General features: G+C 46.8%; 1 protein-coding gene across 1 annotated transcript; it reads right to left on the bottom strand.

The window, feature by feature from the left end:
• Positions 1-800: 800 nt before the first annotated feature.
• ECHDC3 (enoyl-CoA hydratase domain containing 3) lies at positions 801-19538 on the bottom strand. Its single transcript, XM_036908131.2, has 5 exons — positions 19181-19538; positions 16350-16471; positions 14813-14910; positions 10816-11016; positions 801-3648 (listed from the first exon to the last, which is right to left on the bottom strand). Exons 1-5 carry the CDS (start codon positions 19348-19350, stop codon positions 3337-3339), a joined length of 903 nt encoding a protein of 300 aa, XP_036764026.2. The 5' UTR covers positions 19351-19538; the 3' UTR covers positions 801-3336.
• Between the last annotated feature and the right edge of the window lie 1023 nt (positions 19539-20561).

Raw genomic sequence — 20561 nt, 5'->3', positions numbered from 1 at the left:
TCACTGCCATCCGAATGCACGTGTTAATGTGCAGAAGAATTACTTGAATCTGTTTTAACTGCATATTTTCGGCCCCAGAAACCAGAATTTGTGACTCATTAGGTCTGGTGAGGAGCCCAGGAATTTGCCTTGAAACAGTCCTGGCCATCCATGGGCCATGCTATGGGAATGCTACTCTTAGAGCAGTGGGTTTTCAGAGCAGGGTAAGGAGAGGAGAGGGAGCTGGCTGAATCATGCGCCTGGACAAAACTAAGGGTGCTTGCCGGGTGTGATGGAGAGCTGTGCTTATGGGGCCCTCCTAGCCAGTGACACCTGGCTCAGGAGGGCCCCCAAAGTGCTGAGTATCTGTGATGGGTTTCTGGTTCTTGTGTGATCAGGTGTTTTCAATGTTTACCACTTCTCAAGGTAAAATGCCATCTTCTGCACTTGAAAGGAGCATTTTCTTTGAACAAAAGCTGCCTGTTTCATGTTTCAGGACAAGTTTCCAAACCCAAGTATTACAGAATCTGGAATGTCAGAACTAAGAGAATAAGCATGGCTTGTGGTGTCATTTTTATAGATGGGGAAACTGGGTGTGCAGAGAAGTGCCACCACCCCTCCAGCACCACATAGCTAGCTCGTGGCAAACCTGCGACTAGGACTCGGCAGTCTTCATGTGCAAATACGGCCTTTCCTGAACTCCCTCCAGCAGGCCAAACTGTGGCCTTGGCTCTACCATTCCTGCTTCATTTCCTTTTTGCTTATTGGTGGTCTGACTCCAGGCTGAAATGGTAAACTTTCCAGAGTGTTGGAAGGAACAAGTATGGTGGTCAGGGGCACAGGTTTTACAGATCCAAAGCCACATACTGGCTGGACTGTGGCAAGTGCCTAAACTTCCCTGGGCCTCCTCTTACCAGGAAGGTAGTACGAGCTCCTGCCTAGGGCTGTGTGGCAGGAGTGTAGCTCATTGAATCACTGTATGTTATTACACGGCAACTCCCCACATATTCTTCAGTGTGGTTAATCAGGGAGCTGGTGCTTGCCGTTCACTCTGTTTGTCTGTGTTCTCCAGGCCTCAAGCATGAGTGAACACCCATGTCACTGACTTTCTAGCCCTTGAATGCTGGGGTGTGGCCTGCTGGGCTGAGCACAGCAAAGCTCCCTGAGAAGCTAATCGTACAGAGGGAAAGGCGAATATACTCGGCTTTCCAAAAGCAATCATCACATGTGTCTATCAGGAAATTTTCACTCAGTGTCCCTGTAGAAGGAAGCAGAGATACAAATTAACCCAAAATTCATATTTGCCTTGGGATGAATTATATGACATGAGAGGGTGGGTGGCAGATTTTCCTTCTATATTATTTTCTTCACTGGCAACTACTGAGATTTGTAACTAGTCCCTGTGTGCACATCATCTCCCAGGCTGGGAAGCCAGTCTAGACACCCAAGGATTTCATGGTTTGAGGGTATAGTTCTCGCTCATATAGAAGCTGGAAAGTTAACTTTTGATTTTCATTTGCAAATGAGCAAGAAGACTTTCTTACCTTCCCCGAAGCCCAGAGAGTTTATAACACCCTCTCCTCTATCCTGTGCAATCTGGCAACTGCCAAATAGAACTTAAACAGTGGGCCACCCAGAAAGGAAGATGTGGAACTGAACCCAAAGACAGCATGGTTTTGGAGCAGACCCTGAGAGCCCTCTTCTTCACAAAGTAGTTTACAACTTCAACTTCAGCCAGCGCTTTATTAGCTTCTAGTAAAAACTCCACTAGTGGTCTGCCAGGAATCAAATCTGATGTCCCTTGTGCCTGGCAAGGTTCTGTAGCCAGGAGAATTTGGTCCGTTTGGGGAAGTTGCCATGAATGAGGAAAGTCATTCTTCAGGCTGGCCCCTCACCAGCCCAGGCCACCCCACGAGGCTGTATGGCTGGGAGAAAGAGCACCCCTGGCTGTACCAGGCGGATGGCATTTGGAACCTCACTATACTGACGTCAGCTGCTTGGCCTAGGACAAAGTCAGCTCAGCTGTCCCCTGTGAGATGGAGGTGATGCAGGACCTGCTCCCCTGAGTTCTGGGGGGACTAGGTGAGAATGTACAGAGGGCATCTCGCATGCCCAGGTGTGCAGTCAGCAGGGCGCTAGTGCTTTCTGCTCATGAGGGGCACTCTTTTCAAAGAGCTGCTCCTTCCCAAGAAAACACTCTTTTTTTGACCTTCCTAAAGTCTGTCAAAAAAGTCACCAATCTCAGTAGAAGCCTGTGCGCGCACCAGGGATGTCTTCCACGCAGTGCTTGCTGCCCTGAATGGGAATCACAGTTAGAGCCAGATGGTTCTGTGTCTTTGACTGTGGAACTAATCCCATTAATGGGCACATTCTACTCCTAAGTAAGAGAAATTGGCTTAAAAAATAAAGATCAGTCCTAGGTGCAAGCTTGAGGACAAGAGATTTAGAACATTTCTTGGGCTGTATTGGACCAAAAGCCAGAAAGTAACATGTCTAATCCATACACTTGCTCTGTGGGAGACTTGAACGCCTGATGCTGGTTTAGATTCTGTACCAGCCCCTCAACAGAGTTTGGAAATGGGTCGGAGCAGGTGAAGTTCAGTGCAGAGACCATGTGTCTGTGTCCCTCCCACCCTGCTCTGTTTCTGTCCTCAGGGCTGGCTCTGGGTCCAGGGGTCACAGCACCTTGGGCAGCCAGGACATTCATCACAGAAACACTGGGCACCTTCTATATGCCTCTCAGCACAGTGTAGAGCTTTTTTCCCCCCCTCAGACAGCCTACAGTCTGGTTGGGAAGATAAAATTACCAGTCTCTCTAAATATTTAAACTTCTAAAATCATATAAGATTAGTCTGAAATCATATAAGGTGAGTCTCAATAGGATCAAGATTTTCAGTGTGGAGAATATCTCATGGATCTGAAATGTTTCCTCTCTCTTGAGCAGCCAAAACCACCTCCACCTTGTGGGACATTCCTGAGAGCAGAGTCAGGCCAGCACCGTTCTTCTGTGGCTCAGTTCGCCTCTGCCGCTTCCTGTGAGGACCCCCATGTAGGTGCTGTGCAGGAGCACATTGAGGGCCAGGCTTTCCAGCCTGGCTGGTTGGCATTGGTGCTCACTGCCCTTCCACTTAGTTAGCTCTACGTCTGACTTTATTCTGTCCTTTCCCCAGAATTAATACAGACCACATGCAGTGAAACCTATTACTAATGGTAACATGGTGACATCATTACTAATGTTATAAAAGCAGCTGTCTTCTGTTGCAATCACGAGGCAGCAGTGGTGTTTGGGTGTCAGGTGAGGGGTGGGCTTCCTGAGTGCTGCCTTCTGGGCCCACTCCTTGTTTCTCTAAGGCGTGCTCAGTGTGACCAGGTGGGCTTCCTCTTCTGGATGAAGGCCTTGATTCCCTCCTGCCCATCCTGCATGGCTACGTTGTCCACCATGGTCTGGGAGGTGAGGTAGTAGGCTGTTCTAAGGTCCTGGGGCAGCTGCTTGTAGAAGGTGGCCTTGCCCAAAGACACCACAGGACGGCTCAAGGAGGCAATCTTTCTTGCTATTCTCATGGTCTCTTCCTCCAGCTGCTCTTCTGGTACCACTTTGCTGAGCAGCCCATGGAGCAAGGCCTCTTGAGCGGAAACGGGCTCCCCTGTAAAAAGCATTTCCAAGGCAACCTGAGGGAGGAAACACATGTGATTACTAAGGTACCCTGCTATGACCCATTGCCACCTAAAGTCCACCCTCTCCATGCCAGTCTCACTTGCCTGCCACCTCAGCCCAGTCATCTGCTTCCTCACATAACGCCATCTATTACACAACCGTCTTCAGTACCCAAACTCCTGCCAGGGATGACATTGGGTCTTTTCAAGAGCATGGAAAACAGAGTGCTGGGAAGGGGGTGACTCTTCCTTCTCTGCTCCTTCCCCAGATCCAGTCTCCCACCCCAAGGAGGCAGGAGGTGCCACCTGCCTCTTTGGAGGGCCAAACACAGGACAGTGGCCACATCTGATGGATGAAACTGAAAATGCCACAGCAGCAAGGCCCCCTCTCCCCACCAAGTCATGCAGGCCAACTTCCCAAAGGAGGAAAGTGTCTGGAGAAGGATGGGATTGGAAGGAGAGTCTCCCAGGGACCAGGTGCCAGGAGCCCAGCATGGTTTTCACCTACAAATAGGTAAGGTGTGTGAGTACAGAGGCCCTCTTTTCTCTCCCAACCCCTCAATCTCTGGATTTTCAAGGCCTGCAGGAAAAGGGGCTTACCTTCCTCCCTCTCTGTGGTTTCCTCTCCTCCTCAGCTGGCCATGTTTTGTGTCTCAATTCTGTAATTCTGCAAGGCCTGGCTTCTCAAAACTCAAAGGTACTATTTAAAAGGGGCTTCTGGATGTGCGTGGAATGCTCGGGCAGAGGGTTTCCTCTCCCTCCCTTCGCTCACTTCCCTGCAGCCCTGCTGGCCTCTTTGCTGTTCCTTGAACAAGCCTCTGCTGCTGTTGCCAGAGTGGCTGCATTTGCTGTTTCCTGGGCCTGCACTGCTCCTCATGACTATATCCTCATCTCCTTCGGGCTCCTGCTCACATCATCTTATCAATGAAGTCCTCCAGGACCACTCTACTAATACTGCCAATCAAATCCTGGTGCTATCCCCTTTTCTGTCTGTATGTTTATCCTTGGCACTTTCAACATTTAACATACTATATGTCATACACATTTATTTTGTATATTGTATTATCTCTTTTGCTAGCATGTAATCTATACTAGGTCAGAGATTTTTTTTTTTACTGTTCTGTTTATTTCTCTATCACCAGCACCAGGAGAGGGCCTTGCATATAGTAGGCAACCTACTAAATATTCATTGATGAGTGATTTAAGGGATGAATGGATGAAGCAAGCAGAGTACAGAAGTGATGTTGCAGTTCTTTAGAGGCTAGGTCAGGGTGTTAAGTCAACTTTCACCCGGCTCTTTCTCTTGGGCTGCTCAGTGCTGGAACCCGGCTGCCATGCTGTGATGAAGCCCAAGCCACACTGAGAGGCCGCACAGAGTGTTTCAGCTGACCAGCCCCGCTGAGGTCCCAGCCACACATATGACTGTCCCCAACTGTCACTCCCCCATCTCCACTCTTCCCAGATGAGGCCACAGACACTATGCCAACAGAGATAAGCTTCCCTCACTGAGCCCTGTCCAAATTGCAGATTCATGAGCTAAACAAATTACTGTTGTTGCTTTGAGCCTCTAAGTTGTGGGTGGTTTGTTTTGCACCAATAGATGTTTGGACTGGCTTGACACACAGATTTGGGAGTCATAAACATTTAGACCATGCAAATGACTGCATTTCTCAACCTTGATGCCACTGTGTATTTCAGACCAGATCATCTTCGCTGTGTGGGATTGTCCTGAGCATTGTCGGGTGCTGCCCTACTCTGTGTACCAGCAGCACCCCACCCCTCAGCAGTTGGGACCATCAGAAATGTCCCCAGGCATTGCCAAGTGTTCCCTGGGGCCAGTCGATACAGAACCACCAATTTAGGTGGTTTTTTAGTCATGAGATGAATTGTATCACCTAGGGATTGAGCTTTGGTAGTGAAGGAGAGGCCATAAGGTTGGGCCTGAGGCTCTTGCCATGGTAGGTGCAGATGGAATACACACTGGATGGGCAGTCAGGGCCAGGTGATGCTGTGCCATATTCTCTTTTCTACCAAGAGAATGGGCAAATTCCAACTTGGTCCAGTTTTGGAAATTTAACGATTCCATTACATTTGGGAGATGGCTGGAATGTGGTATCTGTTGTCACTTTGGAGACCATTCAGCATCATTATTCCAAAGCATGTTTGACGCCCCTAGTAGAATATGGAGCTAAAAATCGGGCCCTGCTGATCAAGGGCTGCTAAGACACCACTGGCAACACCTTGTGAGTCACAATGAATGGGCCAGGACAGCGTCTGCTCTGTTTCTGCTCAAGAAACATGTATCACTGGGATCCAGGTCAGAAGCCAGGTGAAAGCAGAGTCATGGCATGTTCCAGCCTTTCTTTTCTTGTTAATACAGGTGGCTCTGAGGGACTTCACATGGACTATGTCTCACAAACTGGCCAATCCTGAGAACATCATTAAAAACAAACCCACCAAAGTCAAGCTCATAAGCCCCTTTGTAACTTGGATGGTCAAGATCTCACATGACTTTCAAAGAGTAGTTAGGAATGGCAGCAGAGTCAGAAGGAGGAAATCATTAGAATCAAAGTAGTAGTAAGTGCTCTTTCGGCTGGCTCAACAGGCATTTTTTTCATCCTTTGTGTTCGGTACTGCCCACTTGGTCATGATCTGTGTGGGCCAGTCCCCTTATCACCACGCTCCTCTGACAAGTGCTTTCTTCTGCGGCCCATTCCTTCCAGGCCCCTCTCCCCTGAGCCTCTTGGTCTGTTCTCCTTCCCTAGGCTCCCTGTGCATTTATAGAGCCCCATCTGACTCATACACTAAGCTGCACAGGGTCCAGCTGCCAGGATGTTTTTAGTGCAAGGTGTTTGGAGCCCAAGCTTCCATAGCCCAGGGCACAGGGGTGGCTGGGGCCCTTGTCCTGCCTGTGAGTGTTGCTCCTCTGAAGGACCCGCGAGCAGGTTGCTCCTCATTTCCCTCTCCCCCGACTGGAACACAAGGCACAGATGTCTGTCTCCCAAGATGCTGTGAAGAACAGCCAAGTAATGATGACAGAGTGCACTGTCACAACTGGTACAACAGAAATGCTAGTAAAAAAACGGTCCATTTGCTTGCTCAAGGGACCTGGTCTGAGTCTACACTTATGAGGAGATATGTTCCTGTGAGAAGGAACTCAAATCAGGGCATAACTTCATTCATTCAACCAATATTTACATAGGAAATTTACTGTCAAGAGTAGTGCTGTGGACAGAATTGTCTCCCAAAAATTTGTATGATGAAGCTGTACCTCCCATTGGGACTGTATCTGGGGACAGGGCCTATGAGAAGGTAATTATGGTTAAACGAGGTCATAAGGGTGGGGACCTAATTCAAAAGGAATTCACTCATAAGAAGAGGAAGTGAGAGTTCTCTCTCCCTCCCTCCCTCCCTCTCTCCCTTCCTCTGCCATTTGAGGGCACAGTGAGAAGGTGCTATCTACAAACCTGGAAGAGAGCCCCCACAAGAAACCAAACCTGCTGGTTCCTTGATCTTGGACTTGCAGCCTCCAGAAGTGTGAGAAAATAAGTCTAAGTGGTCTCTGTGATGGTAGCCTGATAAACTAATATACACTGTAAGACTATCAATGTTTGCAATATCTTAACTCCAAAACCTTGCTGTAAAAAAAAGTTTCTTAGTCCCTGGACTGAATTGCTCTGGGAGGATGTGGAACCCTGAGCCCTGGAGATGTGTGAACAAGGCGACCCCTCTCTGTCAGGGAGTTGGTCTACTCACAGGAGAATGAAATGACTGTTTAAGTTCACTTCTAGACAGAAGATTGCTAATGTTATTTCAGGATCTCTAATCATAAACAAAAAGGAGGTGAACTTGAGCTATAACATAAGAGATTTTAATTGGACAGAGAGGATACTTACCCCTTCAGTCAGTGAGTCAGTCAGCCACACAGAAACAGAGATAGATAATTGGAACAAGACAGACAGTCAGAAGCAGTCAGACCGCCATCTGTACAGTCCTTTACTAAGCTCTGGGTTTGGCATACTCAGAAATGAGTTGGTGCACAGACACCATTCCAGCCTCTCCTGTTACCTCGTCCAGTGGCTGTAAAGGCTGCTCAACTCAGGAATCATCTCACATGCTCCTACAGGTGGCAGTACAGACACACTGCCTCTCAGGACGTGTCCCAGGATGGCCAATTTTTAAAAACAAAGATATCAGGAGCAAAGGTGAAGAACCCAGGATGATGGAGACATGGACAGCAGAGGGGCTTCCCTCCTGTGATCTGTGGCATCTGAATAGATGTGATTGGGAGAGAACAGAGCCCCCATGGCTCTTAGGAATGGGATAAAATGCTGATTTGGGCTACCCAGAGACTGTGGTGTGCCAGCCTGGGCTGGGAAGGATTAACTAAGTAAATTGGGGTGTTTTACTGCATGTCCTCAAAGGCTCTAAGGCCACATGTCTCAGTTCTGATGGCCACGCAAATCACTGCTGAAGCCTGGGGCGGGCCTGAGACCTTGCATTTGTCCAGGCTCTCTGGTGATCGATCTACTGCAGGGCTGAGTAGCAAGCCCTCCAGCTTGGAAGTTTTACTCTGTTCTAATTAGACTATTAGGAAATCAGACATTGCAAATACACAAAGTTACCATGGGCGAATAGGTGGAAGCAAGTGTTCCTACTGCACAGAAATGACTGGTGTGGGAAGAGGGAGTTTGGATTTCATATGCCCCCCTGTGATACCAACTGCCTGAGGCACTGACTCTGCATTTCTGAATGAAGCCAGACCAGCCCTGACTGTGGAAGGGAGCAGCTGTGCCAGCAGGTTGTTTATATGGTGCAGTGAAGATGCATTATTTAACTCGAGCCAGAGGAGAGAAACACTTTACAATGTGGAAAATTATTCATGCCTGTGCTCAGTCTGGCTTGAATACAAGGGCTCTGCTCCCAGTGGACAAACCAGCCCCCTTCTCTGGCTCAGCTGAGCAGTTTCCTGGGGTGACCAGCAGAGGGCACTGGTGATCCACATGTGCAGCCTTAGCTGTGTGCAGAGTCTCGCTTCCTGACCAGGCTTGTTTGGAACAGCACTTGGTTTCCTGTGGGTGTGCACAGGGACGCCCGCCCATCACCTGCACAAAGCTGGCGGGCCTGCGTATGGTGTGTTCATATGGGTGCAACCACCCAGTGGTGACAGGCAGGTGGGATTTTGCTCAGGTTTAGGTTGTTGTGAGTCCCTAGTTTTCCTAATAAAGGGGGCCAGGTAGGTGATCCAGAAACATGGCAAAAGCCTTCAGTTCTGGCAGACCTCTCCTTCTACCAAATTCCTTAGGAGAACTGCAATTTCAGCTCATGAGTGTTGATCCCAAATAATGTTATCTGCTTCAGGCCTCCAGGTAGCCTGGCATCAGGGAACCAATGTGCAAAGACATCATTGACAAGTTTGACCCCCTTTCAGATGACTGGCTAGGAAGAAACTCTGAAGGTTTGACAACAAGAAAACTGCAGCCAACTATGTGGTTTGGAGGCTCCTGGGGACCAGATCCCAAGGATTGCAGATCAGGATCTGAGTGGGACAGTGTCAAAGACTCTGCCCACCTTCTGAGCAGGCCTGGCCCCTGTCACAACTGTGGGAGAAGCTATTTTGTTCTTGCGATGTCCTGCTCCTTAATCTGTCACTCGGGCAATTATGCAATGTGGTGCTAAGAACTGAGCTTCCTGGGAACTTAAGGCTTGTTTTGTCAGATTTTTTTCCCCCTCTTTCTTCTAAAAAAATAATGGTTAAGTTTCTAGGACTCAATTACAAGCCTCAATTTTAAAAGTTTGTGTTAGGAAAGAATGGATTCTTACCCCAAAGGTTTAAAATGTTTTACCGTGGACCCTTCTAGAAAGTAAGGTGTTGGGGAAGGTAGGGTGACCAGTACAACCATTTTTTACTATGCAAAAGGCCTCATAAATTGATTTGCACAATTATAAGATAGTTTATTAGTAAGTCCTGACAATATATTTGTAGTGCATTTCAATATATTGGCACAAAGTAGGGATGTAAGAATTGTTTACTGAATTAATAATTTTGGGCAAATGTGTATCCTGACAGGATTAAAACACTCCCTTAGTCTGGAGACATTTTAGCAAGCTCTTGGGTTTTGAAAGGCCACCTTTTGTGGTGTGGAGCTCACTTTTGGCCAGTTTTCATTAAGTGTGTGTGCTTGCAGATATCTGCCTTCAGAGTTTTGTCACAAACGCACACTTCTGTAAAGACAAGTGTGGAGGCACCATGTCAGAAAGGAAAGCGTCTCTAACCCTCTGGTCCTGCAGCTTGATCTCCCTTGGGTCTCATTTGTTTTGTGCCTCAGGCATGTGAGCAACTGCTAATTTCTGTAGTTGTGCAAAATGGATAATGTGTTCTAGAAAGCAATTTAGTTTCCCTGTTTGCTATAGTATATGACTTTGCCTCCCCAACCCTTTTTTTAAAACAGATTTCCAATTGAGAATGAGGATGTATTTTTTCTGGGACAAGGAAACTACTGGTTTACATTTAAGAAATGTTCAGTAAATATTATTTTATGATGTTATAGGAAGGAAGAGAGCTTTGTGAAGAATACAGACTTCTCTGTGGTTAGTAATGACAGAAGAGCTTTTGTAATATTGGCTCCTTCTGGGGTAGATTGAACACACCATACATAGGTATTCATGTTCCTGAAATGTAACTATCTTAAACCTGACACAATCAGGATATAAGCTACTTTCAATCCTTTTTGGAACCAGACAGATGGTCAGCAAACAAGCCAGTGACATTAGTATCCTAGCGTCTTGATACGGGCACATGTCACCATGCTATTAAATCTCATGGACAGCCTTTCAGTGCAACACAACTGAGTCTCAATTGCATTTCCAACAAGATTACTAAAATCTGGGTTTTTATGAAAACAAAACAAGAAACCTCACTGGTTGTACTGAGGGACAGGCAAGATTGAAATGCAGTGATTCACAAATCGAAGTTGCAGTGAGAGGCTTCAGAGGGAGAGGCAGCTGGTGTTCCCTCTCCGACACTGACATCAGCAGGAACACTGAGGCACATCCAGCCAGCTGTGCTGTGGGCAGAATGTCCTGACGCAAACATGACTTTTAACAAGAGATTCCTTGGAATAGCCATCGTGGGCTCTGGAGGATTACTCCCGGACAGGGAGCTGAAGGGGGTTAAATTACCTTTCTTGGCACGGCTCTCCCCAAGGCAACCCCAGGCGTGGAGCAGAAGAGCCCGATGTTCACACCTGGAGTGGCAAAAGAGGACTTGTTGCTCGCCACAGCAATGTCACAGCTGGCAACGAGCTGACAACCGGCAGCGGTGGCCAAGCCGTTCACCATGGCAATGACGGGGACCGGGTGATTCTGAATCAGCATCATAACCTGCAAGAGCAAACACACCCACTTCACTTCCATCCCAGAGTGAGGCCCCACATCCACACACATTATCTTACATGACTGCACTGCATTCACGTTTTCCTATGCATCAGTGTATCAGTTTCGATGACAGAAGGGCAAAAGGAGGCATGAAGGGAAGGAACTTGCATTAACCACGGACTATGAGCCAGACTGTGGGGTTTGTTCTTCCTGAAAGCCCCAGGAGGAAGCAGCTTGCTGCAGCCAGGTGTAAGGCTCCGAGGGGAGGCTGGGGGGTGGCCTAAGCTTCTGTCTAACTCCAAGTCCCTGGTCTCCCCTAGCATGACAGCTCTGTGGGGTTACAGTGCCCTCCCTCTGCTACCCTGGTATTCCCACTGAAGAACACAGCTGATTTTGTCTCTGGGGAACAAACAGTTCTGTTCTAACCATGCCTGTGTGGCGCTTTAAACAGATTGTGCTGCTACGGCAACTTCAATGAAAAACAGTTGTTCTTTGAACCCTGGCAGGGAGGGATGGCAGGAACCACATCTGGGCTTGTTTCACACGATAGCAGCTCAGAGAAAAGTGACCTTCATTGATTTGAAGGTTTTGTCCAAGGAATGTTTACCTTTTATATTCATGAACATTTGCTCTTTGTCACCTTTATTATAAAATAATCCATCTATCTCTAAGGATAGGATACCATGTTCTGTAGCACTGGTTCTTGCTTTTTTTTAGGTAATCATCTTTTAAGAATCTGACGGATGTTAATGATGCTCCCCCAGAAGAATGCATATATATCCCACGCCCCAAACTGTTGTTGATGGGTTTATTGGCGGGTTCATGCGCTCTCAGTGAGGATGAGGAGAGCTAGTGACAGAACTCGTTCTCAGCAAACTACAGTGGCAAGGAGAATGCACAAGAACTTCAAATGTCTTGCAGCAAAAAAAGGAGAGATTTTGTTCTGATTCTGAGTGTCGTCTGTCACCTAATGAAGTTACTCATGAAGAATCAACTGACTGATGACGGCTGAACCTTATGTCTCCCATCTCCCTGCGGCAGAGGGCTAGGATTCCACACAACCTGTGCAAAAATTCTTGGGTGATACACTGTACGTCAACCACATTAAAAATACTACCTTTGACTTAGGGATTCTATTTCTCAGAAGTAATTTGAAATAGGAGTAAAAAGCTGTCTGCACAAAAGTGTTCATCAAATCATTATGTTATTAAAATAGTAAAAAACTATAAATAATATGTATAAATGGCTATGTAGACTGGACAGTATCCATTTAATGAAATGCTGTGTTCTATCCCATGAAACGTCCAAGAGAAATATGCCTGATGCCTGGAGCTCAGATGCCTGGAGCTCGACGCCCAGTCTGTTGTTCATTGCTGCCTATCCCATAGTCTTCACATCTGTAAAGTAGGGATAATAATAGCCCCAACTTTACAGAACATGAGGATTATGTAAATTAATGTACATAAGTACTCAAAATATCACCTAGCATGTAGTAAACATTTAATGCTGTAATTATGCAATTATACAGTATAATCACACCTATGTATGACAAGCAAATAGATGCACATGTGAAAAGATGAAAAAGAATTAAAGCAAACTTACAGATTTCTCTGGGTGGTGTGATCCTGGTATAGTATCAGGAATTTTTCTCCCCTTTGTTCTAGAATTTCAAAATTTTCTATAATAGGTATTTTTTTAATGTAAAAATACTTTAAATAAAGTTAGAGCAATTCAGAAAAGACAAGGGGAACCTAGATAACAAACCAGCTGGGATAACCAATCCCCTGATAGTAAAGAATTGATTATTTCTCTTTCATGATCCTGAATTAAGTACTTTTTTAGGCCCTGCCTTCACCAAAATGTAGCATAAATCTAACTGCCCTCACCTCACTGGTCAGCATTACTGAAGAGAAAGGGAAGACCCTCCTTGAGACCTAGGGTTTCCACATTCAGCTTCAGTAGGAGCAGAGGAGAATGGGGAGGGGTCCCTGGGGAAAGGTGCCGTCATTTCCTTGGAGGGTTCCTTTTGCCATTCCATACCCAGTATTTCTTCTCAATTTTCTGGATTCCTGATTTGTGAATCATTAACTGTCATGTGGTACTTGTGGTCTGTAACAAATTTGCTGTGGTTTTTAGATGCTGAGCCAATTCAGGTAGCTGTATCTTCCTTGTGAAAATTCAAATCTTCTCATGTATGAATAGAGCAATGAAATATCAAGCTCATTCTGTTCCAATCTCCTTGTTGATTACACTTGGAAATTGAAATCTTGCACAAGTTTACAGTGCTCATATTTATCCAGAACAATTTGGTTTACCTAGAAAAAGTTTTAAAAGAAATCAATGCACTTCCCTCCTATGTTTCCACATTAGGGCTAGGGCCCTTTTGTGCACTGAATCTTTTTCAGTGAACCAGAGACATCCATGGTTTGGAGGCTTCTGTGAATACTGGCTGTTACCCTCTGTAGAAGCCCTGGCTTTCCCTGGCCCTTTGCTAACCTGTTTGGATTTCAGTTAATGAAGATAACTATGGCAGAATGCTAAAATCAGGCCTGTTAGGGATGATGGGATGGAAGGCCTCTACTAGTTCTCTTCGATGAGTTTCTATTTTAGCCAAAGGTACTGGATATTAGTAGAAAAATAACTTTTAAAGCACCAAGCATTGGCAAACCAAGGGCAAAATGATACAGCAACATCATTAATGTAAAACAAAAGACCTGAGGTCTTAGCCCTGGCTTGCTTCCACCTCTCTGGGAAGCCTCAAGGCAAAATCATTTTTCCAGTTTGTCCCTCCACGAAATGAGGAAACTACAGTTGATCTTCTTACAGGTTTTCTGGAAGGGCAAGGAAAACCCAAGATAGCCAAGAAGGAATCTTAATTGCCTTCTTGTTTACCTCCCTGCCGCTCACCTCTGTCTAGTCAACACAGTACTTGCTGAATCATTAATGAGCAATTCAATAAATAAGTCAATGAAGGAATGAAAAATGAGGCTAAGTAATCTTAGGATCAGGTTATGAAATTGTTGTATGTGTCCTGTTTCTCACCTACATTTCCAGTTTCAGTTTGGCAGGAAACTCATGTTTCTCCTATTTCCCACAGTACCTTGCAAGTATTATGCACATAGTGGTGCTCAGTAAACACTCAGGACAGGAACAGTGTGTTAGAGTTGAACTCTACATTCAATTAAAAAAAAAAAATCCAGAGGCTGATTTAATACATTTGAAATCATCCCGAACTTTTTGTTCCTTTCCTACTTTATATCTGTTGGCACTTTCCCTCTGATTAAAGAGACAGAAAGGAAGAAGTAAAATGAAGAGGTTAATTTTCTCACTTGGAGGGGGTGGTTATAAAGGCTGGTTAAAAGGTTTGAAAATAATTTTTAAAAACATTACTGTTACGCCATTTATGAATGTTCTCTTTCCTATTAACAGGGTTCTTATTAGCTTAAAAATTTTAAGAATTATAATAATCTGAGATTCTTCTACTCTAAGATGTACATTCCCACCCTTTACCTCTTACATAAGACATGTATACCAAGAATAGCCCCTGACGCTGGAGGTGGCAGTTATCAGCACCAGGGTATGTTAATTTTCTTTGACATTTAGCAAGATCAGTTGCAAACTATGGTGACTGCTTGAAAATCTAAACCAAATAGTTTCTTGGATGGATTCACCAGTGACCACAGAGGAGCCACTGGTTCTGCTCTGGTTAGGCCTTGTACATAAGACCTTATCTGTAAACTGGAGGCCTGATTCAATGTTTGATATAATTATCATTTTCCGGTTGACCGTTTTCCTGGCTTACCTCACAGCAGGTCTGAAATACTTCAGCATGATAATCTTGTCCTTGCCCATCCATCAGTTCTTTTAAATCATGCCCAGAAGAAAACACAGAGCCCTCAGCTGCAAATGTTTCCAGTTGAGAAAAGAAAATAAAAAGATATAAATAGCCGGAGCTGGAAGTTCACTTACTGGTCTATTCAATAACTAGTAGCAGTTGTCTCAATGCTTTGGGCACTGAGAGAAAGTTAATGGTCCCATTTTGATAAGAACAATTCCATGTAGCTTGAAAAGGTAGAGCCAGTATTTTGTGGTGACAATGCAAGACAAGGCATTTGTTCGCTAAAAGGCCTGTAGTAGAAATGGATGAAAAGATTTAAATACAAAAAAGAGAAAGCCTCAGCAAGCAAGGCCAATGGGCTTTCTTCAGAGTTGTTCCTCTGGTTTCCCTCTTGTGTTTTGGAACTTGGTCTGAGCTGAGTGTATCCACTCACATGGGTCCATGAAAATCCACTGTGTCCTCGGCAGCATCCCTGCCATCTCAGCTATGGATAACAGCCACCCATTCAGGTGGGAATCAGGAAGGGCAGGGTGTGGAGAGCACCCTCTTATTTTTACAAGGGATCTGACCGAGCAGTTTTATAGTTATCGTTCTCATTAACAACAACAACATGTAATTTCCCTTGTAAGCTGATAATACTTTCTTGTATTTTCCTTTTGTTGTACTGTTTTGACAGGCAATATTATTCCCTTTGAACAAGTGAGGAAACTGTCATTCAGAAGTTAGTTGCCTTTGCTGCATCTGGGTAACACCCTCATGGCTGGTGACCAATATTCTATTTCTTTTCCTTTCCCAGTATAAAACAGGTAAAATTTATAAACAATCATGGATAAGAAAGTAACATTTTGAGTATCTGCCTCCAAAAGCACTGATCCTTAATTAAAAAAAAAGAAAAGTGCACCATTTAAATCAGTGCATCATAGAGCATCATCATTATATTTTTCTGTGTGCTTTAAAATGCTGACAATGCTGTTATTTATGCCTCTGCCATCATCACCAGATAATTCGGTAAAAATTCTTACTGGAGAAAGAGCAAGGAGAGAAATGAGCAAAATATAACATGCTTTCTGGCACCAGTGAAGAAGACTACAGATACTGGCTGAAAGTTTGGTAAGAACTGAAAAGAAACCATTCGGAAACCTAGCAGCATGGTCCTGGCAGATACTTAGGTGTCTGCCAAAAGCCTTTGTGATGAAAACTATCTTTTCAAGTCCATGAAGAAATCAATTCTCTGATTTTGATGGGAGAGACCAAGTGCAGCCAAGTTCATACCCGACAGAAAGGAACAGACACATGACCTCACTGCATGGCAGTCTTGCTGTAATTCCCACAGTTCCTAGTGTTGGGACCAAAAGCACCACCCGAGTTACCATAATGAATGGTCCCAAAGGAGCTTCAAAGCAGTTCTCCTGTTACAGGAGGGATGCCTCAGCTCACCAAGGCAAGCTAGAAACCTCGTCTGGGTCCTGCAGAACACCGGGGACGGATGTTAGATAAATACCTGAAATGATAATGACTCTCAGATCAGTGCTTTCAGCTTCACGAAGAAGGTCACTTTGGAGAGATTTCAGCGTTGCCAGTGACAGCGCGTTCCTATTCTTTGGATTGCTCAAGATAATGTGCCTGTGAAGAACATTTTATAATTACTGGGCTGTACACCAGTTAAAACGGGTGAGGACCCCAGTGATTCCTTTCTAATTTGGTAGCTATTTTTAAGACATCAGGAAGAACGGTGGGTGTGGAGGGCAACTGTGAGGTTTGTCGGCTCTGGAGTTACAGCCATGTCAAAACAGGACTGCCTGAAACACAGGCTGGGTTTTCTCCCTTTTTCCCAATATTTGTTTCTCTTTTTCTCCACATTTGCTGTCAGATACATTATTGCCACCTTTACAGAAAGGGCAAGTCATGATTCCAGAATCATTGCTGCCTATACTGAGAGGCTGCGAGGTTTGTAAGACAGTGGCAGGAGCCAGAGGTAGCCAGTGGCTCCTCCAACTTATTTTTTCCCATTTTCCTTTAGAAAGAATAGGGCTGGGAAAGGAGCCAAGAATGAAAACCCACCTCCACATTTCCTCCCATCCCCCCTCAGAAGAGGCAGCATGGTTACAGCTGCCAGTACACATATAGGACAGCATTTCCCCCTTTTTTTTTTTTTACAGTGCCATCCTGGGATTCTGCAAAATGATTCCTGCTGTCTGAGAATGGGATGATATGTGAAGAACAGAAGCACAGAACCATGTAGCAAGAGGCTCTCTGGGCGTGTCACCTAACAAAAAGCTGCCATTTAAGGGCCTGCTTGATTTTTTAGGGTGTCCCATATGCTGATTAAAGAAGCTGTATTGTCACCTTACTGCCTGTAACAGAGATGTCTTATTTTTACTGTTTACAAGGAACAGTCAGCAAACCAAACACCAGGTCATTGTTACATACTTTGTATCTGCCATCTCTCTCCACCTACATGTTTTCTGCCTCTTTGTTTTTTGAATCTGATATTCCCACTGCTGTGTGTCAGCTTGGGTTCTCCTGTGCCACTGTTTTCGGGAAAACCACTTTGATGACTGAATTTATTTCAGTGCAATAAGAATATAACCATTTGGAATATTTCCATTCTGCTGCCATCTTCAGGTGGCTGTGGTATTTATTGTTTTGTTTCTCATGAACATGTTTTTTCGTAAGTACAAAAATGACTTTCAGTTGATACGCTGATAGACTTTGAAACCTGTATTTTGGTAGGGGGTAGTAAGAGAACTGCTGATAAACCCTCCAGGAAAATAGGCAGCTTACTGTAGTATGGAGTGTGTGCACTGTATAGGGAGCGTGCTCGCTGTAGTAGGGAGTGTGCTTACTATAGCAAACCTAAAAAGCTGTCATCCCAATGGTGACGTAGGCTTAAATTCAATTTGGAGGCCTCAGGCAAAACTGTGAAAAGAGGCCAGCCCCCAAATGTCCCTGCTGCCAGGTGGTGTCTGTTCATGTGTCCCATTAATCCTTTGGCTCCGGTATTACATACATCCCCTGTCAGAGTGCTCTAAGTTGCTGAGTTCGCTGTTCAACCCAGCATAAGTATGATCTCCCTTTCTGACTCATATTTAATACCTGAGGAACCTGATCAGACCTTCTTTTGTAAACTGACTGCCCTGTCAGAAGTCAGGCTTCTGACCAGATGGAACCAGGTTTGCAGAAGCAGAACTGCCCTTGAAAATGGACAAGGAGGGCCCCAGCAGGGCCCTGAACTTCAGAGCACCCTGCTCCAGCCCTCTTCCTGCTGTGCCTCTCCTGGGGAGCAGGGAGTCCACTGAGATAGTGGAATGTGCCCACCTGGAAATCGCTACCCCCTTCCAACCCCTTTGCAGTTATCTGAGACCCTGGAATTCTCTGGTTCTGCAGTGGGCACACCTAGGCCCACAAGATGGCCAAGAGCAGTTGACTATAGGGGGTGAGAAGATAGACTGAATTAGGGCATGCTGGACAGGTGACTGCGCCATGTGACAGGCCTTGCAGAGCAGCTGGAAGGCAGGGTGGAGAGGTGGGAGTGGGTAGGCACAGGGTGGGAAGAAAAGAGAAAAGCTGCAGGCTCCTGGCGCTCTCCAAAGCATTGGGGGACCCCAGGAGCCTGAGGATTGTCACTTCAAACATGGCCGTCCAGGTCTCATGAAGGTATACTTGTCAGGGTAGGGGAAGAAAACATATTTGGCACTTAGCTTGATTTGTAACTTAGACATGCTATGTAGGCCTCTTTGTGCACCCTTGCCCTGGCCTGGCAAATGTCAGGGTGAGGGTTTCTCGTTTGTGCACTGGTATGTTTGTTTCGTTTTGTTTTTTAAAGGCTTTAGGCTTGTTAAGCCAAAGGGCAGAGCACAGTATGGTGTGGTGTCCTTCGCCCTATTATTGACCCACCCCTATGCGGGCACTTCTGAGTGAGGGCCAAGGCGCAGCTTAGTAAGCCTGACCTGGGCTTGGACCTGGTCAGGTTTGTGAGAGGCACGAACCCTCCACTGAAAGCCTTTCTAAAAGACCACAGCCGCGGTGGGGCCACCAGCAGAGTAGTCCACACTGAGCCTGGAAGTCCAGTGTAGAAGGACTTCCCAGGCTCTCCCCTTTGAGATCCTCCGCCATGTCCTGCAGGGTCCCAAACGCCACTGTGCCCAGGAAACCTCTGTAAACGTGGCCCTGCGGTCCCTCTGACGTCGGGCGTCCTCGGGGCCCGCCTGGGTGGAGGCAGGAAACAGGGTCCGCAGCGGCCCGGCTTCCGGCAACGGCTCCCCCGGCTGCCTTCGCCCACCCCGGGTAAGCCCCGCTCGGCCTGCGGGCGCCCGGCGGCCCGCCGCTGACCTGATGCCGTCCCGCTGCCGCACGCTGGTGGGTCGCGGCCCGGGCTCCGGCTGCCCGGCCCAGGTCGGTCCCCGGCTACACAGGCCGGCGGCGAGCGAAGCCCACGGGCTGCGCCGGAGCCAGCCGGGCCCCTTGGCCAGGAAGGCCCACAGGCAAGTGGCGGAGGCCATGGCAGGCGGAGACACGGCCCCGACGCTCCGAGGGCTCGGGGGCGCTCCGAGGGCCGCGGTGCCAGCCGGGTCGCTGCGTTTCCGACCGCTCTGGGCCACCAGTACCGCCCGCTTGAATGTCCCAGTCCCGGACCTCGGTCGGACTCCTCGGCTGGGCCGGGCCCCTATCTCCTCCCTAGCTCTGCGCCGCCCCGCCTCCCGGCTCCGGCCCCGCCCCCAAGGGGCTGCAGGGAGGGGCCTGGAGTGAAGGACGCTGGCTCCAAACCTGCCGCGCTCTCCGTGGACGGTTTGCCTTAGCAAAGCCAGATAGAGTTTAAGGGAGGGGAGAGTGGGTTGCTTGTTCCTTTCTGCACCCGCACCAACAATGGGGGAGGTTTGCCTAGATTAGGAGAATGAGTGTTAGCGGGTGGTGAGGGGCATGGACCGCACTCCACTGATACTGAACCCCGCGCTCTGGAAACCCGCCTGCCTTGCGTGTCATCACGTGAGGTGCATCCCACTCGGGCGTTGACATTGGAATGCTTTGTGTCTTCTCTTCAGGAACCGTAGGATTTACATTTCGGGTTTTTCAAATGCAAGCTGGAGGGAAAGGGAGACCGTGTTCGGGATCTAAATGGCTGGTATATGACAGGGCATATCCTGTGGCTGAAAACTTCAATGTGATGGGAGTAGACTCTTGTCATCTGTTAGTTAGCTGCTTCCTAATTCTCAGTCTGGAGCTTTGCAGGAGCGTGGAAGAAATGGTCTCGCCCTCAAGAATCTTACAGTTTCTAGAGGAGATACCATGTCCAAGACCCTCCATGTCTTTCACAATAAGAAGTTTTGTAAGAATAACAATTATACAAAAGCATACTCAAATGGACTATTGAGGTTGTATAGTGGCTTAAAATAGTCACCCTGGGTTCCTTTGATGAGGTCTCCTTTAATTCTCAGATTCATAATTGGGCAGAACACTATGTGCAAAACAGTATTATGAAAGATCAGTTGAGATCTCTACCACTGCACTTCATTTCCTTGTCCTTGCTCAGGCAGCTGCAGCGTTCCTCATTGTTTGCCTCAAAGGAAGAGGGGGTCTGGCAGAACTCAGAGACAAACGGGGTGATTCTTGGTTTTTGAGTTGTAAAATCTCAGCACTTGGGGCCTGGAAAGAACATCAACAGGCATAATAGATTTCGGGGCGGGGGGGATTTATGAGTCAGAGCAAGGCTTCC

The sequence above is a fragment of the Manis pentadactyla genome, chromosome 3 (assembly GCF_030020395.1).
Source record: "Manis pentadactyla isolate mManPen7 chromosome 3, mManPen7.hap1, whole genome shotgun sequence".
In the NCBI taxonomy this organism is placed as follows: Eukaryota; Metazoa; Chordata; class Mammalia; order Pholidota; family Manidae; genus Manis; species Manis pentadactyla.
Note: the sequence above shows the minus strand (reverse complement) of the source record. Positions and strands in the feature narration are given on the sequence as shown.